The sequence below is a fragment of the Oncorhynchus masou genome, chromosome 11, assembly GCF_036934945.1.
Source record: "Oncorhynchus masou masou isolate Uvic2021 chromosome 11, UVic_Omas_1.1, whole genome shotgun sequence".
NCBI lineage: Eukaryota > Metazoa > Chordata > Actinopteri > Salmoniformes > Salmonidae > Oncorhynchus > Oncorhynchus masou.
In genome coordinates, this window is record NC_088222.1 from 52,818,394 (window position 1) to 52,845,935 (window position 27,542).

Sequence of the window (27,542 nt, forward strand, 5' to 3'; positions counted from 1 at the left end):
CCAGATATAACAAACTGACCCTTGCCCCCCGACACATAAACTACTGCAGCATAAATACTGGAGGCTGAGACAGGAGGGGTCAGGAGACACTGTGGCCCCATCCGAGGACACCCCCGGACAGAGCCAAACAGGAAGGATATAACCCCACCCACTTTGCCAAAGCACAGCCCCCACACCACTAGAGGGATATCTTCAACCACCAACTTACCATCCTGAGACAAGGCTGAGTATAGCCCACAAAGATCTCCGCCACGACACAACCCAAGTGGGGGCGCCAACCCAGACAGGAAGATCACATCAGTGACTCAACCCACTCTAGTGACGCACCCCTCCTAGGGACGGTATGAAAGAGCCCTAGTAAGCCAGTGACTCAGCCCCTGTAATAGGGTTAGAGGAAAGAGGGGAACCGGCCAGGCAGAGACAGCAAGGGCAGTTTGTTGATCCAGAGCCTTTCCGTTCACCTTCACACTCCTGGGCCAGACTACACTCAATCATATGACCCACTGAAGAGATGAGTCTTCAGTGAAGACTTAAAGGTTGAGACCGAGTTTGCGTCTCTCACATGGGTAGGCAGACCATTCCATAAAAATGGAGCTCTATAGGAGAAAGCCCTGCCTCCAGCTGTTTGCTTAGAAATTCTAGGGACAATTAGGAGGCCTGCGTCTTGTGACCGTAGCGTACGTGTAGGTATGTACGGCAGGACCAAATCAGAGAGCTAGGTAGGAGCAAGCCCATGTAATGCTTTGTAGGTTAGCAGTAAAACCTTGAAATCAGCCCTTGCCTTGACAGGAAGCCAGTGTTGGGAGGCTAGCACTGGAGTAATATGATAATTTTTTTTGGTTCAAGTCAGGATTCTAGCAGCCGTATTTGGCACTAACTGAAGTTTATTTGGTGCTTTATCCGGGTAGTCGGAAAGTAGAGCATTACAGTAGTCTAACCTAGAAGTGACAAAAGCATGGATACATTTTTCTGCATCATTTTTGGACAGAAAGTTTCTGATTTTTGCAATGTTACGTAGATGGAAAAGAGCTGTCCTTGAAACAGTCTTGATATGTTCTTCAAAAGAGAGATCAGGGTCCAGAGTAACACCGATGTCCTTCACAGGTTTGTTTGAGACGACTGTACAACCATTAAGATTAATTGTCAGATTCAACAGAAGATCTCTTTGTTTCTTGGGACCTAGAACAAGCATCTCTGTTTTGTCCAAGTTTAAAAGTAGAACATTTGCAGCCATACACTTCCTTATGGCTGAAACACAGGCTTCCAGCAAGGGCAATTTTGGGGCTTCACCATGTTTCATTGAAATGTACAGCTGTGTGTCATCCGCATAGCAGTGAAAGTTAACATTATGTTTTCGAATGACATCCCCAAGAGGTAAAATATATAGTGGAAAACAATAGTGGTCCTAAAACGGAACCTTGAGGAACACCGAAATTTACAGTTGATTTGTCAGAGGAGAAACCATTCACAGAGACAAACTGATATCTTTCCGACAGATAAGATCTAAACCAGGCCAGAACTTGTCCGTGTAGACCAATTTGTATACCATCTCCTGATGGTATCAAAAGCAGCACTAAGGTCTAGGAGCACGAGTACAGATGCAGAGCCTCAGTCTGATGCCATTAAAAGGTCATTTACCAGCTACACGAGTGCAGTCTCAGTGCTATGATGGGGTCTAAAACCAGATTAAAGCATTTCGTATACATTGTTTGTCTTCAGGAAGGCAGTGAGTTGCTGCGCAACAGCCTTTTCTAAACATTTTCAGAGGAATGGAAGATTCGATATTGGCCGATAGTTTTTTTATATTTTCTGGGTCAAGGTTTGGCTTTTTCAAGAGAGGCTTTATTACTGCCACTTTTAGTGAGTTTGTTACACATCCGGTGGATAGAGAGCCATTTATTATGTTCAACATAGGAGGGCCAAGCACAGGAAGCAGCTCTTTCAGTAGTTTAGTTGGAATAGGGTCCAGTATGCAGCTTGAAGGTTTAGAGGCCACGATTATTTTCATCATTGTGTCAAGAGATATAGTCCTAAAATACTTGAGCGTCTCTCTTGATCCTAGGTCCTGGCAGAGTCCTGTCAGGACAACTGAGCTATACAGGGTGAGGGGTACTGTGGTCAATGTCTCCACCTAGTGGTAAAATACAGAAAAGCAAACAGGAAACAGTAAAACAATTAGAAGGGGAGCATATTTCAACTGCAGTAAATATAATTGATGTAAAACCACTACTATAATTTGAGGGGGGGAAATGACATTTAAACAAAACTAGGGAGAACATCAAAAGCAAAAAGGACTAACTGGTTCTAACAATAGTGTGCTAGTGAGCTTTTCTCATGAATGTATATGAAGTACAAATGGCTCCAATAGCCAAAGTATCACTTTGTTTAGGGGGCGGCATTCACAAAAACACACTATAGTCCTTCTCTAGGTTAAGACCTCTGGGGTCTAAAGTATCTAAGGGATTGATCCAGAACATCTCTTGGGCTGTCAATGTTAGTCAACGTCGCAACAGCGTTTGTTTTTGCTAACTCATTCAATTCCAAAATAACTCACAAGCTGAGTGTCCTCTCTTTTTTAAACAGAGGGACACTGGGCTGTTGAGGTCATCACTTTGAATGGCACTTCGGCGCTCACACATTCTAGTGCGTAACTTCCTCGCCTACGTTAAATAAGTTGCACAGGCAGCAAATCACGTAGATCACACTGCGAGAATTGCAGTTGATGGTACCTTTGAATTTGGGGTCACGATCCGATCAGGGGTGCAGGAAACATCATACATTTGGTGTTACTGACATTGGGTACAATTGCCACAAGTGTAGTTGCTGGGAGGAATAGGCAGGATGTTGGTCTTGTTTGCGCTTTGGCTGACATCAGATCGGACAACATTGTCTTAAATGTTTTTATGTCAAGCAGTATGGGAGGCTACTGAAATGCATGGCCTCGAGCTGGGTCTAAGCAGAGAATATGCCAACATGTTTTGATGATGCCTAGGAGTTCTGGACCTTGCTCAGCTGTGCTATAGGAATTTCCACCAGTTTACTTGGTTTAATCATGTGTGATTGTAGCCCTTTGCTCTAAATCTGTAATCTTCTGTCGAATGCACTTTGACTGAAGCAGAAGCTCTGACCCTATGTTGTTAACTTTGAGCATGGAGGAAGTTGTTTGTCGGTGCTCGTTCTGAATAGATGAGGGAGGTACCGGTTTTGGTGACGCCTACGTCCAGGAAGTCCAGACCTCCCTCCCAGGTGTCCTGTAATGAAATCCAGAAATTGGTGAAAGGACACCAGGAAGTTTAGGTTACCTTACCCTTGTAGACAACAAACATGTAATCAATGTAGCATTTCCAAACAACCAGGCTCTCGAAACAATGGTTCATTCTAAACGTCTCGTTAAGAAGGAACTTTTTTCCACTTATCCAAGGTGCAGTTTAGTGAAGTTGGTTGCCATCCTTGTGCCCACGGCAGTCCTGCTACACTGCAGGAAGTAGGCATCGTCAAACTTAAAGTAGTATTTGGTGACCATCAACCTCATGGGTTCAGCTAGGAAAGAAGAGGGTAGCTTGGGTTCTCATGTCAAGGAAATGGACAGCGTTCAATTCCTAGTTCATAAGGAATGACGGTGTACAGGGACTGAACGTCAAAAGACACTAAGAGACACTGTTCTGTTTTCCCAATCAGTCAGTCAATAGTTTTAGAAAGTCACCAGTGTCTTTGAGATAAGATGGCAGATTTGAGACAATGGGTTTCAGGTGGTTGACAGAGTGAGCTTTTCTAAATTAGTCTCCCAATCCCTGACATGATGGGTCTGCCCAGAGGGTTATCCGTGTTCTTGTGTAGCTTAGGCACCATGTAAACTCAGCAAAAAAAGAAACATTGTTTTTTTCAGGACCCTGTCTTTCAAAGATAACAAATTCAAATAACTTCACAGATCTTCATTGTAAAGGGTTTAAATGCTGTTTCCCATGCTTGTTCAATGAACCATAAACAACTAAGGAACATGCACCTGTGGAACGGTCGTTAAGACACTAAAAGCTTACAGATGGTAGGCAATTAAGGTCACTGTTATGAAAACTTTTGTTTGTGTAGTGTTGTACCGGTGAGTAATTTAGTTTCCTCCTTGTTTTTCTGGTCTCATCTCATCCGCCAGTCCATTGGTTCACTGTGAATTGTGCTGTTCACCCGATTTGTTGTTCCATTGGCCTCTGTAGTTCAGTGTCTGTTGTACTAGAGGTGGTTACTAGAGTTTGCGGGGTGCATGGAATTGTCATGTACATCTAGTCTCCCCTAGCTGGGTTGACGGCGGCCTCTTTTATGTCTTCTGTATTGTGCTCTAGGGGCTGACTTGGATAGTCAAGAGTACAGATAAACCTCAGTAATCTCGTTGTCCCAGTGGAACTTCTCCTTTTTGTACTCTCTCTCAGCTCATTTTAGGTTTGCTGGTTAGTTGCCCATCTTTCAAACACTCTTCTAATTGTGTCTCTATTAGGGTTTGTTCTCCTTATTTTGTAGGTAAGAGATTGTGGCTGCCTTCAACACGAAAGAGCATCTATTCAAGGTGTCAGTCCAGGTGTTGGTTAGTCAGATAATGTCACTCCAGGTAGATGGGTTTTGTCCAGTCCTACTTGGATGTCTTTCCATTCAGAATGGAATACATTACTTGTCCGTCCTCAGTGACTCCAGCATAATAGCATTTTCAAAAAATTTATTGGAATGATTGATACTGTTATTTACTCCTTGGGCCATTGTTGGGAGCAAGCCGTCAAATCTTATATGTTAAGAAATGAAGGGTGATCTATAAATGTGAATTGAGGTGCAACCAAAATGTTTCATCACAAGGCGCATCGCTCACTCATCATTTAAAAAAGAAAAAAAGAAGGATATTTTAGCAAGGTTCAAATATTAACATTTCAGCCTTCATCAGAATAATTACGCAAAGGGATTGGACAAGTTCGTATTATAGGGCATTATAGTGTCAAACTGTATGGGGCTAAGTTTTTGTATTTTCAGCTTTATATATGTTTTTTTGGGGCATTATACTGTAATGCATAATGTTTGGTGGCAGCCAGTTTACTGTGTAATGACTTGAATCAAACAAATGAAGACATCAATTAGTGCTGTCTGTAAACTATTTATTTATTTTTTGCTCATATTTGTGCTTGTTTTGATGACTAACTCTAGGTCATGTGGGGGCACCACTGCCATGTAACCTCATCAAGCTGGTGGATGTGGCTGAAAAGAACTACTTTGCTGCCAAAGGAGAAGGAGAGGTGAGTTGAATGAAACGTCAAGGATATTTTTGTTGTTGTTGCTCATCTGTACTTGAACAGGGTCACAGACAGTTGGTCATTGAGGCTGTAGTGGGTATCATAATTATTCACCCCACCATGGATTTGTTCACATTTTGTTTTCCGTGACAGTAGGATTCAAATGGATTTGGTTGTGATTTTTTTGTTGTTGTTGTAATAAACCTACACAAAGTACTCAATGTCAAAGTGAAAAGAAAATTCTACAAATGTTAACAAACTAAGATACATGTAATAACTCAAATATAGTTGCAAAAGTGTTCACCCCTTTTGTTTGGGTAAGACTTTATTATTTCAGGAGTAGAATTTGGCTTAACAAATCACAAAATAAGACTCCCTCTGTGTGAAATAATAGGGGTTGACATGATTTTTGATTCTATCCCTTCCTCTGTCCTCCATGTGTACATACAACGTACTGTAAGGTCCCTCAGTGAAGTATTGAATTTCAACTACAAAGACCAGGGAGCTTTTCAAAAGCCTCATAAAGAAGGGCAGTGATGGGTAACAATAACATATCAGACATTGAATATCTCTTTTTAAGAATGGTCAAGTTAATAATTATGCCGTGGATGGTGTATTAAACCACCCAGACACAACACATATACAATCATCCTCCTGATCTGCTGCAGGAAAGAAGGATGTCACCTTGAGGCCAATTGGTGAATTATTAAAAAAAAATAATAATATATTTTTTTAAACTGCTACAGAGTTCAATGGCTGTGAAGGAAGAACTGAGGGTGCATTAACAACATTGTAGTCCACAATAATTGTCTAAATGACAGAGTTAAAAGAATGAAAATCCTACTTTGAAACGCAACAAAATGTGAAACGATGCAATGGGCGGTGAATACTTCTGATAGCCACTGTATGTACATTATGTTAGCATTAGTCAAAATGATAGTTGGGTGCTGAACATATTCTCCTTAATTATCACTTTGTTTTTCTCTCTCTCCCTCCCTCCCTCCAATCATCCATTAGGTGTGTGTGAAAGGGCCCAATGTTTTTAAGGGCTACCTTAAAGACCCAGGGAGGACGGCTGAAACGCTAGACACAGACGGTTGGCTCCACACTGGAGACATAGGGAAATGGTTGCCTGTACGTACACCCGCTTGTCTATGACCCTTCACTTGCAGAGACAATTCCTCAAACATCTCTTTGCCATCCTTGTACAATATTCTATTTTATGGTTGAATCCGATCCACAAGTATCTCAGTTAAAATGTAAGGTATGAGCGTATTTCAAGACAGGATTCAGACCTGTTTCCTTATGCCGTCTGCCCTCTTCTTTCCTGTCCCCTACACTTCTCAGAACGGTACACTAAAGATCATTGACCGGAAGAAGCACATCTTTAAGCTGGCCCAGGGAGAGTACATCTCCCCTGAGAAGATAGAGAACATTTACATCCGCTGTGAGCCTGTGACCCAGCTCTACGTCCATGGTGACAGTCTACAGGTGAACTAACCTACCTCCCTAACCACCTCTCTTCCTTATCACATCACAGCACGTGGTTTCGTTGCTTGAGCATTATGAGAGATGGTCACTGGACCCAGAACCACCTGAGGATACCTAGACGTCTCTGTGTCCAGACTGAACATGTACCCATGTGCTCTAAACCAAACCCATGCAGTTTTAGTTTTTCTGTTTGTTGCCAGAGGACATAGATAATCGGGTCAAGCCAATTCATTATAAATGTCGCTCAATTTGTTTATAAACCACTTCTCCAGTCAAGTCAGTAATAGATTTTCTTATGCTTGCCACTGTTTATTTACAGCTAGTTTCATAGAGACACAGACCTACTTAGGTCCATACTGTAGCTCCTTTGTGAGCATTGGTCATCGACGAATTGAACACACCCAGTTCAAGTCAGTCTCCACCAGCTCATTCCCTCCCGTGGTGTGTGTGTGTGTGTGTGTGTGTGTGTGTGTGTGTGTGTGTGTGTGTGTGTGTGTGTGTGCATAGAGAGATGTACAGTGCCTTGCGAAAGTATTCGGCCCCTTGAACTTTGCGACCTTTTGCCACATTTCAGGCTTCAAACATAAAGATATAAAACTGTATTTTTTTGTGAAGAATCAACAACAACTGGGACACAATCATGAAGTGGAGCGACATTTATTGGATATTTCAAACTTTTTTAACAAATCAAAAACTGAAAAATTGGGCGTGCAAAATTATTGAGGACCGCCACAGGAAAGGAAGACCCAGAGTTACCTCTGCTGCAGAGGATATGTTCATTAGAGTTAACTGCACCTCAGATTGCAGCCCAAATAAATGCTTCACAGAGTTCAAGTAACAGACACATCTCAACAACTGTTCAGAGGAGACTGCGTGAGTCAGGCTTTCATGGTCGAATTACTGCAAAGAAACCACTACTAAAGGACACCATTTAAGAAGAGACTTGCTCGAGAAAGACGAGCAATGGACATCAGACCGGGGAAATCTGTTGTTTGGTCTGATGAGTCCAAATTTTTGGTTGCAACCACTTTGTCTTTGTGAGACGCAGAGTAGGTGAACGGATGGTCTCTGCATGTGTGGTTCCCACCGTGAAGCATGGAGGAGGAGGTGTGATGGTGTGGGGGTGCTTTGCTATTGACACTGTCTGTGACTTATTTAGAATTCAAGGCACACTCAACCAGCATGGCTACCACAGAATTCTGCAGCGATATGCCATCCTGTCTGGTTTGAAATTAGTCCCACTAAATCAAATCAAATTTATTTATATAGCCCTTCGTACATCAGCTGATATATCAAAGTGCTGTACAGAAACCCAGCCAAAAACCCCAAACAGCAAACAATGCAGGTGTAGAAGCACGGTGGCTAGGAAGAACTCCCTAGAAAGGCCAAAACCTAGAAAGAAACCTAGAGAGGAACCAGGCTATGTGGGGTGGCCAGTCCTCTTTACGGCTGTGCCGGGTGGAGATTATAACAGAACATGGCCAAGATGTTCAAATGTTCATAAATGACCAGCATGGTCGAATAATAATAAGGCAGAACAGTTGAAACTGGAGCAGCAGCACGGCCAGGTGGACTGGGGACAGCAAGGAGTCATCATGTCAGGTAGTCCTGGGGCATGGTCCTAGGGCTCAGGTCCTCCGAGAGAAAGAAAGAAAGAAAGAGAGAATTAGAGAAAGCACACTTAAATTCACACAGGACACCGAATAGGACAGGAGAAGTACTCCAGATATAACAAACTGAACCTAGCCCCCCCGACACATAAACTACTGCAGCATAAATACTGGAGGCTGAGACAGGAGGGGTCAGGAGACACTGTGGCCCCATCCGAGGACACCCCCGGACAGGGCCAAACAGGAAGGATATAACCCCACCCACTTTGCCAAAGCACAGCCCCCACACCACTAGAGGGATATCTTCAACCACCAACTTACCATCCTGAGACAAGGCTGAGTATAGCCCACAAAGATCTCCGCCATGGCACAACCCAAGGGGGGGCGCCAACCCAGGCAGGATGACCACATCAGTGAATCAACCCACTCAGGTGACGCACCCCTTCCAGGGACGGCATGAGAGAGCCCCAGTAAGCCAGTGACTCGGCCCCTGTAATAGGGTTAGAGGCAGAGAATCCCAGTGGAAAGAGGGGAACCGGCCAGGCAGAGACAGCAAGGGCGGTTCGTTGCTCCAGAGCCTTTCCGTTCACCTTCACACTCCTGGGCCAGACTAAACTCAATCATATGACCCACTGAAGAGATGAGTCTTCAGTGAAGACTTAAAGATTGAGACCGAGTTTGCGTCTCTCACATGGGTAGGCAGACCATTCCATAAAAATGGAGCTCTATAGGAGAAAGCCCTGCCTCCAGCTGTTTGCTTAGAAATTCTAGGGCCAATTAGGAGGCCTGCGTCTTGTGACCGTAGCGTACGTGTAGGTAAGTACGGCAGGACCAAATCAGAGAGCTAGGTAGGAGCAAGCCCATGTAATGCTTTGTAGGTTAGCAGTAAAACCTTGAAATCAGCCCTTGCTTTGACAGGAAGCCAGTGTAGGGAGGCTAGCACTGGAGTAATATGATCAAATGTTTTGGTTCTAGTCAGGATTCTAGCAGACGTATTTCGCACTAACTGAAGTATATTTAGTGCTTTATCCGGGTAGTTCGGAAAGTAGAGCATTGCAGTAGTCTAACCTAGAAGTGACAAAAGCATGGATTAATTTGTCTGCATCATTTTTGGACAGAAAGTTTCTGATTTTTGCAATGTTACGTAGATGGAAAAAAGCTGTCCTTGAAATGGTCTTGATATGTTCTTCAAAAGAGAGATCAGAGTCCAGAGTAACGCCGAGGTCCTTCACAGTTTTATTTGAGACGACTGTACAACCATTAAGATTAATTGTCAGATTCAACAGAAGATCTCTTTGTTTCTCGGGACCTAGAACAAGCATCTCTGTTTTGTCCGAGTTTAAAAGTAGAAAGTTTGCAGCCATCCACTTCCTTATGTCTGAAACACAGGCTTCTAGCAAGGGCAATTTTGGGGCTTCACCATGTTTCATTGAAATGTACAGCTGTGTGTCATCCGCATAGCAGTGAAAGTTAACATTATGTTTTCGAATGACATCCCCAAGAGGTAAAATATATAGTGAAAGCAATAGTGGTCCTAAAACGGAACCTTGAGGAACACCGAAATGTACAGTTGATTTGTCAGAGGACAAACCATTCACAGAGACAAACCGATATCTTTCCGACAGATAAGATCTAAACCAGGCCAGAACTTGTCCGTGTAGACCAATTTGGGTTTCCAATCTCTCCAAAAGAATGTGGTGATCGATGGTATCAAAAGCAGCACTAAGGTCAAGGAGCACGAGGACAGATGCAGAGCCTCGGTCCGATGCCATTAAAATGTCATTTACCACCTTCACAAGTGCAGTCTCAGTGCTATAATGGGGTCTAAAACCAGACTGAAGCATTTCGTATACATTGTTTGTCTTCAGGAAGGCAGTGAGTTGCTGCGCAACAGCCTTTTGGGGAATGCTGCTTTTTAGTTAGCTTTGCGACAGTATAAAAAATGGAATTTTGGATTGTTCTTATTTTCCTCAATGAAGTTAGAAAAATAGGATGATCGAGCAGCAGTAAGGGCTCTTCGGTACTGCCTTTCCAAGCAAGTCGGAAGACTTCATGTTTGGTGTGGCGCCATTTCCGTTCCAATTTTCTGGAAGCTATCATTTGTTTTTCATCAGTACAATGACCCAACACACCTCCCAGCTGTGTACGGGCTATTTGACCAAGAAGGAGAGTGATGGAGTGCTGCATCAGATCTCCTGGCCTCCACAATCACCAGACCTCAACCCAATTGAGATGGTTTGGGATGAGTTGGAGCGCAGAATAAAGGAAAAGCACCCTACAAGTGCTCAACATATGTGGGAACTCTTTCAATACTGTTGGGAAAGCATTCTAGGTGAAGCTGGTTGAGAGAATGCCAAGAGTGTGCAACGCTGTCATCAAGGCAAAGGGTGGCTACTTTGAAGAATCTAAAATATATTTTAACTTTTCTCTCAACCGCCACTAAAATTATAATTGCTAGCCTTTCCTTTGAGTTTGAGTCAAAACCTTTTTGGTTACTGCTAACTTTTTGTGGTTACTACAAGATTCTATATGTGTTATTTCATTGTTTTGATGTCTTCTCTATTATCCTACAATGTAGAAAATAGTAAAAAAAATTAAGAATATCCCTTGAATGAGTAAATCATGTAAAAAGGCCTTTATAAAAACATTTGATTAATAGTTGTGTCCACACTTTCGACTGGTTCTGTATATATTTATTTTCTCCCCTTTCTAACTTCTAATGTTCATATACTATATGGTCTGTTACTCTTCCAGTCCTGTCTGGTTGCCATAGTTGTTCCTGACCCAGAGACAATGCCTGCTTGGGCCCTGAAGAAAGGCATGGAGGGGAGCTATCGGGACCTCTGTAAAAATACTGTATGTGATTTTAAATTAATCTACATTCAATGGTGTGTTTGTTCCATTTGTTGCCATGATGAAAGGTGTCAACTATGTGTTATGTGAATAGAGAAATAGCCCTAGATTCTCAGTAAACTGATTAAACGAAATGAAAGGGTGCCCTGTTGAACACCTTTTTGTTAAGAGTTGGGCCCTTTGTTGAATAGGTTGGCACAACACACGGTATCATCTTCGAGAGTCATAGTGTGGTGGTGTTGTGTCTCTGTTTGTGTAAAGGTCCTGAAGAAAGCCATCATGGAAGACTTGCAGCGACTGGGCAAGGCGAGCGGCCTCCACTCGTTTGAGCAGGTGGGTGTCAATTGTGAGGTGTTCATTGGTTTGGGGCAACCGACACTCCGTTTTAACAAATGACAAGTATCTCAAAGAGAACTCGATGATGACACAGGATCCTGTCTACATTTTATAATGTCTTCATTTTCTCCTAAGGTGAAAAATATCTACGTCCATAATGAGCTATTCTCGATACAGAATGGCCTGTTGACTCCGACACTAAAAGCAAAGAGACCTGAGCTGAGGGAGTTTTTCAAGGAGAAGATTGAAGACCTGTACGAAAACATCTCCATGTGAAACACGACCACAAACTAAAAGCCTGGTTCTCAGCAACATCACTCCTCATTCACATTTACCCTTCACTCCACTTCACCCCTATGAAACCACAAAAACAGACTCAAATCAGCCAAAAAAGTTACTGACTGTGGTTCAGGAAGGAATAATCTATTTCTCTTTTGACGCCCGCTGACCGAGTGTTGCCCGCTGCCCCACGGCAGCCAATGTAGATCTTCAACCAAATCAGCCTCCTCTCCATCTAGAAACGGCAGCAACAGACAGTCAACATAGCCTGCACGTTCCTCTTTCCTTTGTAGGCCTATCAAAACATAACTTAAAGATTGCATCAGTTTTTTCCCCAACATGATGTGCTCAGAGTTTGCCTGGTAAGAACATACATACATAGGCTAAGGGCAGTGCATGCAGTGTGCTCTGCATTGTTGGGACTATTGTTACATGATACTTCAAAATTTGTCCTGGGTCAGGCTTTCTCATGTCGTCGATATCGACAAGCTCCACCCATTTGACGGAGGTTAGAACAAAATGGACAGTGACATTTTGAGTTTACATAGTACAAATGTATAGGCTTTGGAGTTCATTTTGGTCGCAAAGTATCACTATGTAGATGTAGATGTAAGCATATGAATGGATTTTCTTTTTTGCGTGTAGTGAGATGAATTGTAACTTTTATTGAATTTTCTGTCATATGGAATCATCACCATATCCTTGTATTGAATGAGTGCATCAATAGGGGTGGGGATGAGGCAGAGAAAAAAAACAAATCAATTCTGGAATTAGTTATTTATTTTCCATGTCAAGCGATGCTCGATCTAACTAAAACAGGATTATCTTTGCATTGCAACACTGACTCATTTGGCTGGGCGATATAGACAAAGTGTTAACTATGATCACGATCGAGATAGAGGGTAATATGAGCATGCACATGGTTGGCCAGGTGGCACAGTCTCCATAGAAGTGTTCATCCTGTGCTTTTGGAGTCTATTGAGCTTTACACAGTTAGCGTGGCTGTGTGATTGGTTGAAGTTTACTATGGCACAACAAAAGTCTACGTTGAGCTAGCAGATGCTAGTGCCTGCTCCTTCTCAGCAGCCAACAACCACAATGTTGAGTGCTGAAGGTCTATAGGGTATATTTTCTTCAAGTACCTCAGATGATGTTTCATCATATTTGATGTCTGATTTTAGTGGGGGAAAGGCTGCACTTACAGAGCCTCTGAAATATGTTTGTGGGCAGTAGAACCTCACATTGTCTGTTACAGCTAACCAATTAACCTCCATATCGAAGTTGCATGGGGGTAAGGGTTTCGACTCAAGCTCAAAGGAAAGGCTAGCAATTGTAATTTTACTGGGTTTTGAGTGAACTGAGGCCTGAAGACTAGCCCACAAAGTACATGCCTACATGATTTAGCGCTGCAGGCTAACACAGTGTTGTGACACAGTCAGCCAGGGCTCAAATCATAGCGTTCATCACACAGATTAATATAATGTATTTGCAACATCCAGCTCATTTTATTTGGTAAAACACTATTTACATTTTTTACACCATGTCAAAAAAACTTCTTGACTTAAGCCCTTGGCTCCTATAAGGACCATAGGCCGTTGATGGTAGTCCTCCTCCATCTCACTTATTTTGGGGCAAGTTTTTCAACTTTGCACCAATTGAGGCCGCTCTCAGTCATTTCTGCCTGGACAAATACACCTGTCACAAATACACCTGTCATAAATATCTAACCAGAATTTTTTTTTTTTTTTGAAATCCTGAGTCACAATCCCAAGTCTCTGCTTACCAACAAGCTGTTCAGAGGATAACATGAATCCACTTCACAGATAAGATGTGATTGACATATGTAGGGGAGAGTATGAGGATTGTGTACATTGCATCTGGCAGAACAAGCATGCGTGTACAGCACTTTTGTAAATTAATGTAAAGTATAAAAGGTAAACAATTTTTCTTTGCATGTGAAACCATGGGACTGGTGAGGAATCAATAAAAAATGTATAGTCAAATTCCAACTGATGAATGTAAACAGGGCAGAATATAAATAATCATGTATGTTTAAAAATATATAAATAATAGTATGTTTTATAGTAAATCTAAATGATGGGCAGGAGAGGAATAAAGCTGTACATGTTGGATATTTGAATACTCCGTGTTTTTCCTTCTTTGACTAATGATATGACTCCAGGTGAGGTCATGTTTCAAACCTGGTACAGCGTTAGGACAGATAGAACAATGAGTTAGTTATAAAATGGGGTGATTATAAAAAATGATTTAGCGCAAGTGTACTCTATTTTTGCATCTCATTTTTATGACCAGCAGGGGTCGCAGAAATACATTTTAGGGGGGGATCACCGCCATTCAAAATAATTTCTGAATATCTCGAGAGGCTCAAGCTCATTCAAGTTGCTGAAGATCCAGAATTGAAATACTCGCTATGGCCAATTACAATATTTTAATAATTTAATTAATAATATTTTGTTCAAACGATCTTTCTGATTCGCTGGCTTTCTAATTTGACCTAACAAGCGAAACACCTGGGCAAAAAAATTATGTTGCCTAGCTAGCAGTAGCTAGCTTAGCAGGGGTCATTCCCTGGTCACTCAAACACGTTTGCTAGCTCGTATTCATATTTTGTTTGAACAATTACAGTATGAGCTACTATGATTATACCTGAAGGCCATATCTCCTTAGACTTATTTTAATGTATTCCTACACAGATAAGATAAAACATTATTAGAAAACCCATTTCTGACAACCAGCTACACACATTTACCTACAGCACAACTGGTGAACAAAAAAATAACCCAAGCCCAGTGTGCTCATTACCAAACTAGTTTTCTCCCTTGCAGAGAAAGTTAAGCCCTGCTCATAGCTGATCAGTAGGTTTTCCTACTATGGTTGCTGTTCACTTGCCTGGCAGAAGCAAATTGGTCTGGATGCCAGACAAGCTGGTCATTAAGCACATATTTTGTTTAATTCTCAGAACTGAAGTGACTCTTCGCTAAATCCCTCTCTGTGTAACGGATGTGAAACGGCAAGCTTCGTTAGCGGTGTTCGCGCAAAATAGCGTTTCAATCGGTGACGTCACTTGCTCTGAGACCTTGAAGTAGTAGTTCCCCTTGCTCTGCAAGGGCCGCGGCTTTTGTGGAGCGATGGGTAACGATGCTTCGTGGGTGACTGTTGTTGATGTGTGCAGAGGGTCCCTGGTTTGCGCGGGGACGAGGGGACGGTCTGAAGATATACTGTTACTGCACAGCAAAAAGGTCCCAACACCCATAAATGAGTCAATGTGCACTAACCACATGTGAGCTGCTTCATCTGCTTAGCAATTAATAGCAGTCATAAGGCTTGAGTCCCAAATGGTATTTGGCTATTCCCTATATAGTGCGATATATTTGAGCAGAGCCATATGGGCCCTGGTCAAAAGTAGTGCTTTAAATTGGGGAATCGGGTGCCATTTGGGATGCAGATTTGGAACTACAATAAAGTGACTGATCATCCCATTGACATCCCATTACAGTGCTTACCTCAACAGATCTGTCTCGTCAACTGCTCCCCTGATTACTGAAAACATTCAATAAAACCAGTTTGCTTCACCTCCGATTTACTCTAGTGTAAGAGGTGCGTAAACTGGCTGCAGGGAAGTCAGGCACAGGAGAGCAGACATAGGTAACAACCAGAGCAGTTTATTTATGCAAAACAAACCATGTAAACCAGGTGTGTGGGAAAACAAGACAAAACAAATGGAAAATGAAAAGTGGATCGGCGATGGCTAGAAGACTGGTGACGTCGACCGCCGAACGCCACCCGAACAAGGAGAGGGACCGACTTCGGCGGAAGTCATGACATCTAGCTTATCACTGCACAGAAGATCGTGCAAGTTGAGTTTGGAACATGTTTTTTGTTGTTGTTGTCAGTGAGTGAGTGAAGGGATGGAGGGCCTTTGCTCCTTTTGGTCTGTGATGTTTTGGATTGTAATTGTGTTAGAAAGCTGACCACTGAATGTAATGTATTTTCTAGGTGCAGTTTCGCCAATGGGTGTTTCCTCCCTCCTGTTGGATTGTGATGAAACTTGTGATATTATCTCAAGCGACACCAGCACCAGCAGTCTAATCTCACCTAAGGTGTTCCACAGAGAGGAAATCTATGGTGTGTATGTGTGTATGTGTGTGTTGGTCTGGGACTCAGCAGGCACTGTAAAAATACCTGGCTGACAGCCTATGCTGTAAGAAGTTGATTGACATGGGTTATTAAATCTAGTTTTGTATGGTATACCGGTACCATGGTAATATCACGATACCAAAACGTCATGATACTTATGACACCAACATTTTTAGAATACCATAGTAACGTTTCATATGATACTACTGAAGTTTTCAACCCTACCGATCTAAAGAACCTGCTGGCGCCTGTTATAAAATGTGTATAAAGTCAGTTTTGTTTATAAATTCAGTTGAATTTAAGCAACAGCCACTGGTCTCTTGAATGCACAGGTCCAATAATATCCACTTCACTTTCACGACCCACACAACACTCCCTGGAGCAAACCAAGTTCTTTGACTTTGCAGACGAGAAAGAAAAGGACACTTCTTTCAAAAATTGTGGCAGAGGTACTCCTCCCTGAGGGTAAGCATTCTCTCTGAATGGTCAATCTGGATGAGTCGCTGTCATAGAATGTTGTTTGACTGACCATGGGCCTGGTCTTTTTCGCCACCAGATGATATTCACCAATGTTGGTGTACCTTCGAACAGATGCATTTGAAGATGAGGATGAAGCTGTTTGGTATGCTCACAATTTCTACACAGGATGACACAGGATGACGTCAGATTTTTGTAAAACAAACTGTAAATTCCACATCCTCGGTCTCTGTTTACCTACCCTGCACTGAAATGTCTTGAAGAAATATGTCATTACTCAAAATGTCCATTAGAGGTCATGCCTTTCTCATGAGACCTTTCATCATGTCCTTTCAAGCATTTCCATGAGTCGTGCCAGGAGCTTTTCCTGACTATTGTGACTGGGCCAGGAAAAACTTGTCTCTATTTATTGGCTGTAAATTGGCCTCAGATTGGGCTCAATTCCTGCCACCCTATCCATGAAACATACTGTTTTGTTATAATCATTTATAGTGGTGGTTATTGAGTATGATTAATCTGAGGCTACATCTGTTCATTTTCTATTGTTTTTATTGAATATTGTGCTTTATTCACTCTGCAGTTCCAGAACCAGCTGTGCAAGGTGTGCCGGTTCCACTCCTCCAGGAAGGAAAGCTACCACAACTTGTTAAAGCTGTCATCAATCGAGGTGAGAAAGCAAACAAACCACATTGGCTGAAGCTCATATATAACCTTATTTTACCTGTCATTTTCACAACACATTCATCTCACAAGGCCCTGTAAGCATGTTTTGAAATAGGTTTGCAAACTTGTAATTCAATACACAATTGTAAAAGATATACAACACTAATAAAAAGGCAGTTTGTACATTTGTTTAATTATTTATTTTAGGAAAATTCTGTAAAAAAAAGAGAGTGTTTTCACAGTCCATGTACAGGTTGTCTGTTTAAAAATAATAATAAAAAAAAACGTATGAAATTCTGTTGCTGTAATACATAATGTACATTGATTTTGTTTAACTAAATACATTGATAATATTACCACCCTGTTGGAGAAGAGCTGGTATTTGAGCTATTTCACATGTGACATACAGTATGTTTCAGGCTAGGAATTGAATATGAACCATATTTAACTTATCAAAATATGTAATATTCTACGGTGTCCTGGTCTGGGATATATATATGGATTCTTTATTATGTTTTATGAGTTTTTAATGTACATTTTATTTCGTATCTCGACCAGGTGGTAACTTTAAGCCAAAACATCAACACAGCATTTCTATTGACCACGTGGTGCTTGTCCAAAAATATCAGCCAATCAAGTATTTTCGACAAGGAGCAGTGGATCATCGTCCAATCAGAAACATGTAGTGGGTTTCCAAGCAGCTCGTGTGACTAATGCTTGTCATATGACTCCGACACAAATGGAATTAGTTTCAAGGAACTAGCGTTGCTCTTGGATTTAAAAGAAAGCGAGACGTTCTGTACCTAAATATTTGGTACAAAATGCCTCCAACTCTTTTCCATAAACTTTTTAATAAAAGAAATGCCTTTTCGCCGCCCCCAAGATGCAACAAAGAGGATCCCGCGTTCAGGTACGTGCGCATGCTATCCATAATAAACTAGCTAGCTAACGTCAGTTGAGCAGCTCATCTTGTGACAGAGGTGAGCAGAAGGTCCGGAGCCCTGTGTTAGGATACTGCTATGCAATCCGTATTAGTATAACTAATGTCTGATGACAGCAGCTGAATGCGGCCCTTATTGTTGCCACCGGCTAGCTAACGTTAACCCACCTTGTGAACTCGCTCGAGGAACATGTTGGGTCTTGGTAGGAAATAAGGCAATGCCGCCACTCTTGGTGGAAATTACTTGAAGACGTTTCGGTAACACGACACAAAGCAAGTGTTAACTTCTAATGTTACTCATTTGGGCTGGATAGGGTGTTCATAATTGGGGTGTGTTACCGTGGAATAAATTGTCGATTTTTAGAATTATTAAATATTCATAACTAGCTTGCTACAATTCCAGATTATTATCAACACTCGGTGCAATGTACAACGGCGCTGCAGACATGCTACTGTACCAATGTGTGTGTGTGTATATTAATAAATCATTGTACAGTAGCAGGCATTGAGATGTGGTCACAAGCCAGCCAGTCAACCAGGGACAGTATGTGCTCTGTGCACGTGACTGTTCAATGGGCCTATGACAAATGGATGGTTGGCAAGCTGAAGCTGCTCTGTGAAGGCGCAGCAAATACTACATTAGTTGTGCTATAGTTTCTCTTTACTATGAAATTACAAAACGTTTATTTATCTTCTGTTACTGCGCATTGGGATATCCTTTTATACATTCTTTAAAAATATAGATCTTATGAATTATAGGCCTATCATTTTAAGAGATGTCAATGAATTCAGGTGGATTCCATTTATATCTGTTACTCATGAGAACCCATGATACTAAATACCCTCCCCTATATGTGTCAAATTCACATTCATAAAGATGTCCAGGCTGAGAGAGCGATGCAGGGGAGAGAATTTCGCACTGGCCCTCATCGTGGCATGGGTTACTATTCCCTTTCTGGCCAGCAAATAAATGTACTTAAGTGCACCCAGGCTTCATTCATCAGACATGCGGGACTGATAGTTAACTTTAACACACACTCAAGCACTTTGGTGTCTCCTACTACAAAATTATTGATTTGCTTATCTGACAATAAAACGACTCAGATACTGACACTGGACTGACTAAGAATACCAGGCAGGGCAGCAGGTTGGTTGACCCTCTGAGGAAAACCCTTAACAGAGCTCATATTACCCTGACTCCTTGGCTACGTGTGACCAAGGGCAGTATACTGTATATCGCTGAGAGATACCTGCCAAAGGCTTTGTTTGCTTCCCAGCCTGCCCCGAATGCAAACGGCTTCCTTCCTGTACCACAGAACAACACACACAGCCTTGAGTCAGAACTCAAAACACACTGCTCCTTCCCCAGTCAGAAGGTATTCACACCCCTTTTACCTTTTCCACATTTTGTTGTGTTACAGCCTGAATTTAAAATTGATTAAATTGAGATTGTGTGTCACTGATCTACACACAATACCCCATAACGTCAAAGTGGGATAATGTTTTTTTCTTCATTTTTTTATTTTATTCTTTGTTATGGCAAGCCTTAATCAGTTCAGGAGTAATAATGTGCTTAACAAGTCACATAAGTTGCGTGGACTCACTCTGTGTGCAATAATAGTGTTTAACACAATTTTTGAATGACTACCTCATCTCTGTACCCCACACATTCAATTATCTTTAAGGTCGCAGTCGATCAGTGAATTTCAAACACAGATTCAACCAGAAAGACCAGGTAGTTTTTCTAATTTCTCACAAAGAAGGGCACCTATTGGTAGATGGGTAAAAAAAAAGTTTAAAAAAAATACAAACATTCAATATCCCTTTGAACATGGTGAAGTTATTCATTACACTTGGATGGTGTATCAATACACCCAGTCACTACAAAGATACAGGCGTCCTTCCTAACTCAGTTGCTGGAGAGGAAGGAAAACGCTCAGGGATTTCACCATGAGGCCAATTGTGACTTTAACCGCTCCGGGATATGTGGGACGCCCACCTGGCCAAAAGCCAGTGACAATGCAGAGCGCCAAATTCAAATAAATGACAATAAAAATCAAACTTTCATGAAATCACGCTTGTAAGATACCAAATTAAAGCTACAGGTGTTGTGAATCCAGCCAACATGTCAGTTTTCAAAAAGTATTTTTGTTCGAAAGCAAACAATGCTATTATTTGAGGGTAGCACCTCTGTAAACAAAGAGGGAAAACATATTTCAACCCTGCAGGCGCTACACAACGCAGAAATGAAAAATATAAATCATGCCTTTGACAAGCTTCTTTTGTTGGCACTCCAATATGTCCCATAAACATCACAAATGGTCCTGTTGTTCGATTTAATTCCGTCTATATATCCAAAATGTCCATTTATTTGGCGCGTTTGATCCAGAAAAACACCGGTTCCAACTTCTGCAACGTGACTACAAAATATCTCAAACGTTACCTGTAAACTTTGCCAAAACATTTCAAACTACTTTTGTAATACAACTTTAGGTATTTTTTTTAAGTAAATAATCGTTCAAATTGAAGACTGGATGATCTGTGTTAAATATAGGAAGAAAACAAACTGACGCCAACTTTCTGGTCACGCCCCTCTTATCTAACAGTACACTTGAAGTGACCCTCGTTATGAACAGGGCTACTTCTTCATTACACAAAGGGAAAAACCTCAACCAATTTCTAAAGACTGGTAACATCCAGTGGAAGCGGTAGGAACTGCAAGAATGTCCCTTAGAAATCTGGATTCCCAATGAAAACCCATTGAAAAGAGAGTGACCTCAAAAAAAAATCGGAATGTTTTGTCCTCGGGGTTTCGCCTGCTACATAAGTTATCTTATACTCACAGACATGATTCAGTATGCATATCTTATCTTCTGGGGATGAGTATCAGGCAGTTGAATTTGGGCATGCATTTCATCTGGATGTGAAAATACTGCCCCCTGTCACCAAGAAGTTAAAACAGTTACAGAGTTGAATGGCTTTGATAGGAAAAAACTGAGGATGGATCAACATTGTATTCATTCCACAATACTAAACTAAACGACAGAGTGAAAAGAAGGAAGCCTGTACAGAATAAAAAAATTATTCCAAAACATGCATCCCGTTTGCAATAAGGCACTAAAGTAAAATTGCAGTGAAGAAATTAACTTCATGTCCTGAGTACAAAGCATTATGTTCGGGACAACACATCACGAAGTGCTACACTTCATATTTTCAAGCATGTTGGTGTGGCTGCCTCCATGTAAAAAAACAAAAATTAGATGAGAACCTGGTTGCTCATAACCAAATAACGTTGTTGACTCGACATTACATTACTTATTGGCCAAAGCATAAATTAGAGAAAAAAACACTCTGTCCTAGTGATGCACTGATATGACATTTTTGGCTGATACCGTTATCTGATATTTTCCTTGCCAAAAACAAACTGATATCCGATATTTACAATTTTAGCGGCCTTTTAAGCATTCCAGTGCAGTTAGATAGTTAACTCACACACATGGACGCTGCGGTCTAAGGCACTGCATCTCAGTGCAAGAGGCATCACTACAGTCCCTGGTTTGAATCCAGGCTGTATCACATCCGGCCATGATTGGCCCAGCGTCTTCCTGGCCATCATTGTAAATAAAAATGTGTTTTTTTTGTTGGCATTTATGTATGTTCCCATTACCAGTAAAACATAATCATAACCTATTTCTTTCATTTACTTGCTGTGCTGATTAGAGGTCGACAGATTATGATTTTTCAACGCCGATACCGATTATTGGAGGACCAAAAAAGCCGATACCGATTAATCGGACGTTTTTTTTATTTGTAATAATGACAATTACAACAATACTGAATACACGTATTTTAGCTTAATATAATGCATCAATAAAATCAATTTAGCCTCAAGTAAATAATGAAACATGTTCAATTTCGTTTAAATAACGCAATCACAAAGCGTTGGAGAAGAAAGTAAAAGTGCAATATGTGCTATGTAAGAAAGATAATGTTTCAGTTCCTTGCTCAGAACATGAGAACATATGAAAGCTGGTGGTTCCTTTTAACATGTCTTCAATATTCCCAGGTAAGAAGTTTTAGGTTGTATTTATTATAGGACTATTTCCCTATATACCATTTGTATTTCATTAACCTTTTAGAATTGGATGTTCTTATAAGCACTTTTGTATTGCCAGTGTAACAGTATAGTTTCCGTCCCTCTCCTCGCTCCTCCCTGGGCTCAAACCAGCAACACAACGACAACAGCCACCCTCGAAGCAGCGTTACCCATGCAGAGCAAGGGGAACAACTACAAGAAGGCTCAAAGCGAGTGACGTTTGAAACTCTATTAGCGCGAGCTAACTAGCTAGCCATTTCACTTCGGTTACACCAGCCTCATCTTCGGAGTTGATAGGCTTGATGTCATAAACAGCGCAATGCTTGAAGCACAACGTAGAGCTGCTGGCAAAACGCACGAAAGTGCTGTTTGAATGAATCTTTACGCGCCTGCTTCTGCCTACCACCGCTCAGTCAGATACTAAGATACCTGTATGCTCAGTCAGATTATATGCAACGCAGGACACGCAAGATAATATCTAGTAATATCATCAACCATGTGTAGTTAACTAGTGATTATGATTGATTGTTTTTGTAAGATAAGTTCAAGTGCTAGCCAGCAACTTACCTTGGCTTACTGCTTTCGCGTAACAGGCAGTCTCCTTGTGGAGTGCAACGAGAGAGGCAGGTCGGTATTGCGTTAGCTAACTGTAAGGTTGCAAGAATCCCCCGAGCTGACAAGTTAAAAATCTGTCGTTCTGACCCTGAACAAGGCAGTTAACCCACCGTTCCTAGGCCGTCATTGAAAATAAGAATGTGTTCTTAACTGACTTGCCTAGTTAAATAAAGGTATATAAAAAAATACAAATAAAAAATCGGCTCCCAAAAATACAGATTTCCGATTATGAAAACTTCAAATCGGCCCTAATTAATCGTCCATTCCGATTAATCGGTCGACCTCTAGTGCTGATTCATTTGTTTAGTTTAATTCTCAACCTGAATTTCTATGGAATGCCGTTCAGGTCTTTGCGTGTCAAAAAAGATACACGTCAAATAACACTACTTGATGTGTCAACACTATTTGATGTGTTAAATAACATCTAACTATATAGCTAGCTGTCATCTAAAATAACCCTAATTTATAAGACGGTTCTTATTTGATTAATGGTGTGAAGCTGGCCACAATAAGGATTAGCCACAATGGTGGACTTTGCAGTTAGTCTTCAAAATAAAAGTATGGCATAATTCTACTATTTGTATTCATTTGCATTACTGTCAATGGCCTACATTTTATTTTGAAGGTAAACCGCAAATTCCACTATTGTGTGGCTAGCTTCACATCACAATCCGGTGCGCTCGAGCCTTACTAGTCAGATGAAGGTAGCTGGTGGCTTTATAACGTTAGCTTTAGGAAACGGGGTTAAGTTGCGGTCATGTACCTACTTTATAGGTATGCATGGTACCTTTGACATCGGGTTTTGCACATCGGGGCGTTAAACTAGACATCCGATGTTGCCATTTTTAGCTAATATCGGCCGATTCCGATATGTTCACCGATATATCGTGCATCCCTCCTCAGGACACTTGTTTTTAAAGCAAACCGTTTAAAAAAAAAACACTTGAAATTTGCTTAGATAATGTCATCATCCTCTTTGGCCAAGATGTGCCCTCATATGGTTAGTCAAGCAGCTTCATGCACAGAAATGTTTTTCACAAGGGAAGCCAAAGTCTACACTCTTTCGTCAGTGATTTGTCAACACTAGGGGTTCTTCAACAAAGTGTTTGTCATTCAATGACACTTTATATGCAACAAAAAATTACTTGAGAAATACTGCACCAAACATCTTAATGTTAATGACCTCTGGCAGTCTCTATGGGGGTGCCACAGGGTTCAATTCTTGGACCGACTCTCTTCTCTGTATACATCAATGAGGTCGCTCTTGCTGCTGGTGAGTCTCTGATCCACTTCAATGCAGACGACACCATTCTGTATACTTTTGGCCCTTCTTTGGACACTGTGTTAACAACCCTCCAGGCAAGCTTCAATGCCATACAACTCTCCTTCCGTGGCCTCCAATTGCTCTTAAATACAAGTAAAACTAAATGCATGCTCTTCAACCGATCGATAACTGCACCTACCCGCCTGTCCAACATCACTACTCTGGACGGCTCTGACTTAGAATACGTGGACAACTACAAATACTTAGTTGTCTGGTTAGACTGTAAACTCTCCTTCCAGACCCATATCTCCAATCCAAAGTTAAATCTAGAATTGGCTTCCTATTTCGCAACAAAGCATCCTTCACTCATGCTGCCAAACATACCCTTGTAAAACTGACCATCCTACCAATCCTCGACTTTGGCGATGCCATTTACAAAATAACCTCCAATACCCTACTCAACAAATTGGATGCAGTCTATCACAGTGCAATCCGTTTTGTCACCAAAGCCCCATATACTACCCACCATTGCGACCTGTACGCTCTCGTTGACTGGCCCTCGCTTCATACTCGTCGCCAAACCCACTGGCTCCATGTCATCTACAAGACCCTGCTAGGTAAAGTCCCCCCTTATCTCAGCTCGCTGGTCACCATAGCATCACCCACCTGTAGCAAGTGCTCCAGCAGGTATATCTCTCTGGTCACCCCCAAAACCAATTCTTTCTTTGGCCGCCTCTCCTTCCAGTTCTCTGCTGCCAATGACTGGAACGAACTACAAAAATCTCTGAAACTGGAAACACTTATCTCCCTCACTAGCTTTAAGCACCAACTGTCAGAGCAGCTCACAGATTACTGCACCTGTACATAGCCCACCTATAATTTAGCCCAAACAACTACCTCTGTCCCTACTGTATTTAATTAATTAATTGATTTTGCTCCTTTGCACCCCATTATTTTTATTTCTACTTTGCACATTCTTCCATTGCAAATCTACCATTCCCGTGTTTTACTTGCTATGTTGTATTTACTTTGCCACCATGGCCTTTTTTTGCCTTTACCTCCCTTATCTCACCTCATTTGCTCACATCGTATATAGACTTGTTTCTACTGTATTATTGACTGTATGTTTGTTTTACTCCATGTGTAACTCTGTGTCATTGTATGTGTCGAACTGCTTTGCTTTATCTTGGCCAGGTCGCAATTGTAAATGAGAACTTGTTCCCAACTTGCCTACCTGGTGAAATAAATTTTAAAAAATGTAAAATTGCACGACCATGATCTCTTCTGCAAAAAGGTGTAAATTCATGACAGATTTCTTAAGTTATCTCCGATTTAATTCTGAATATTTTGAGGAAGTGTAAAGATGGACAAACAGTACACGGACCGCTTTTCTTGTTTTTCAAGCAAAGGAAAATAGTGACAAAGCAAAGGACAGAAACGACTCACACTTGTGAAATGAACAGTCTGCATTTATTGCTGTTATGGTAACTTGCACTAGTAGTTCCATCAGTGTTTCCAAATCCTGAATCTATCCATACTATTTGACTTGGTCCTTCCGGGCTCAGGCAGACTGCCCCAGTGCCCACACATGGAAGCTAATTTGAATATCCAGGTGTATGCAAGTTTCATTGGATGAGCTGTCAAAGCAGTTTTCTTATTTACCAGTATAGTCCCAAACCACTCTTTCCTAACAGGCCAAGCAGAGGCACAGAGAAAAGCTGCTTAATAACATCCTTAGTTATATTTTTGGGGAAGGACATCAATTTAATGCATGTTGTAATTCATTGTAGATTATATTTCATAAACATTCTCAAACACTGGACAAATACTTTAAGATGTAGTAGTGGAATGGTTGAGAGAGGCGAAATCTAGGCTCAAGTTCCCTCTGCACATAGTTTCATAACAGTGTGTGTGTGTGTCATGTGCGGGATCATCAATCATAACGTCTGTCACAGTATCACTTCTATTCCCTAGTCAGTCACAACCTGTAAAAGTAGCTGCCAGGTTAGATGAGGTAAAGTCGTTGCTTTGAAAAAACATTTTTTTTTTACATCCAATCTCCTGCTTCCCCATCTTGAGTTGTGGTTTGGCTACTTTTTTATTTATTTTTATGAATTGATCTAGTGAGTGTGTTGCATCTCATTAGGCAGGCCACTAAGACAGCTTGTCGACATGTTCTTCCTATCAGTGCTATTTTAAGTGACCCAAGCGTTCTCAGAACAGCAGGGTCATGGTAAAGATATATATTTTGCATAAAGGACCCTACCCTTTCTTTGCCTATGGTATTGGCATGGTAAGTACTAATAGTTGCCTATGTCGTAATTAAAACAGAATAGCCTATTTGTGCGAGATTTAGGCTATCAAATGTAAAGTTATCTAGTCTACTAGGCCTGTTTCTGGAGCTCTTCCATGCTCTCTTAGTTAGCAGCACAATCAAGGTTTCCTCATAAACCACATCAAAGCCTTTGGAAAGCTGGTGTTTGAATGGTGTAGGCCTACCAGCATTTATCCTAGATTTTATTATGCAGGCTTAAAAGCGTCCGCATGTTTCCCAGCTGATAACAGTTCGGAACTGTTTGTGCGTATATTATGGCACATTTTATCTTAATTTGGTCTTCGGCAAGTTTTTTTTTTGGGGGGGTTGGTTGTTCATGCACATTATAATTTTTCTCGAGGCAAGCTGAGGCTGGCAGCCGGCTACGTGCCTTCGTCTGTGATTGGTCAACAGTAGGGATTCTTCCATTTTTGTCATTCATGAAATGTTTTCACGCACTAAGATATCCTTAACTCAAGAAATGTGTCATTAATTGACTTAGATTTATTTAGACTTTGAGGAAGTTCTCAGAATAGTACTGTTGGTCTTTTAAGGGAGTATGCGCACGCACACGTTCGTTTTGCCTAGCAGAGTTCAGCAAGGTGCCAGCTGAACTGAAGCATGCTGATGGCTTAACTCCCCTCAGAATTCTAACCCTAACTAAAATACCAACTTTGCCAGAAACCCTTTTTGCTGTTTCTCAGAATTGGCAGTCAGAGCTTGTCCCAAATGGCACCCTATTCCCTATATAGGTCAGTGCACTACTTTTTAACTAGAACCCAATGTGTCCTGGTCAGAAGTAATGCACTACAAAGGGAATAGGGTGCTATTTGGGTTGCTGTGAGTCATGGAACTGGGCTTGTGGTATCAGTAATGTTTAAGATTTTATTGAGTTCATATAAGGAAATCAGTCAATTAAAATAAATTAATCAGGCCCTAATCTGTGTTTCACATGACTGGGAATACAGATATGGATTTGTTGGTCACAGATGCCTTACAATGGGCCTCAGAATCTCATCACGGTATCTCTGTGCATTCCAATTGCCATCGATTTTAAATGCAATTGTGTTTATTGTCCGTAGCTTATGCCTGACCATACCATAACTCCACCGCCACCATAGGGCACTTTCAATGTTAACATCAACAAACCTCTCACCCACACAAGGCCATACATGTGGTCTG

The 27,542-nt window shown here is 41.4% G+C and overlaps 2 protein-coding genes across 6 annotated transcripts in view; both read left to right on the plus strand.

Annotated features, from left to right (window-relative positions):
- The window catches only part of LOC135548826 (long-chain-fatty-acid--CoA ligase 6-like), an 86,003-nt gene extending 72,030 nt beyond the window's left edge, over window positions 1–13,973 (plus strand). For both annotated transcript variants that reach the window (XM_064978786.1, XM_064978785.1), the window contains 6 exons: window positions 5,179–5,267; window positions 6,282–6,398; window positions 6,612–6,755; window positions 11,120–11,221; window positions 11,480–11,551; window positions 11,690–13,973. In XM_064978786.1, coding sequence (XP_064834858.1) covers window positions 5,179–5,267; window positions 6,282–6,398; window positions 6,612–6,755; window positions 11,120–11,221; window positions 11,480–11,551; window positions 11,690–11,830 — 665 coding nt within the window. In that variant the 3' untranslated portion in view covers window positions 11,831–13,973. The remainder of the gene's footprint in view (window positions 1–5,178; window positions 5,268–6,281; window positions 6,399–6,611; window positions 6,756–11,119; window positions 11,222–11,479; window positions 11,552–11,689) is intronic.
- A 3,858-nt stretch (window positions 13,974–17,831) lies between these two features.
- Window positions 17,832–27,542, plus strand: part of LOC135548827 (folliculin-interacting protein 1-like) — a 37,612-nt gene continuing 27,901 nt past the window's right edge. For all 4 annotated transcript variants that reach the window (XM_064978787.1, XM_064978791.1, XM_064978788.1 and 1 more), the window contains exon 1: window positions 17,832–18,041. In XM_064978787.1, coding sequence (XP_064834859.1) covers window positions 17,953–18,041 — 89 coding nt within the window. In that variant the 5' untranslated portion in view covers window positions 17,832–17,952. The remainder of the gene's footprint in view (window positions 18,042–27,542) is intronic.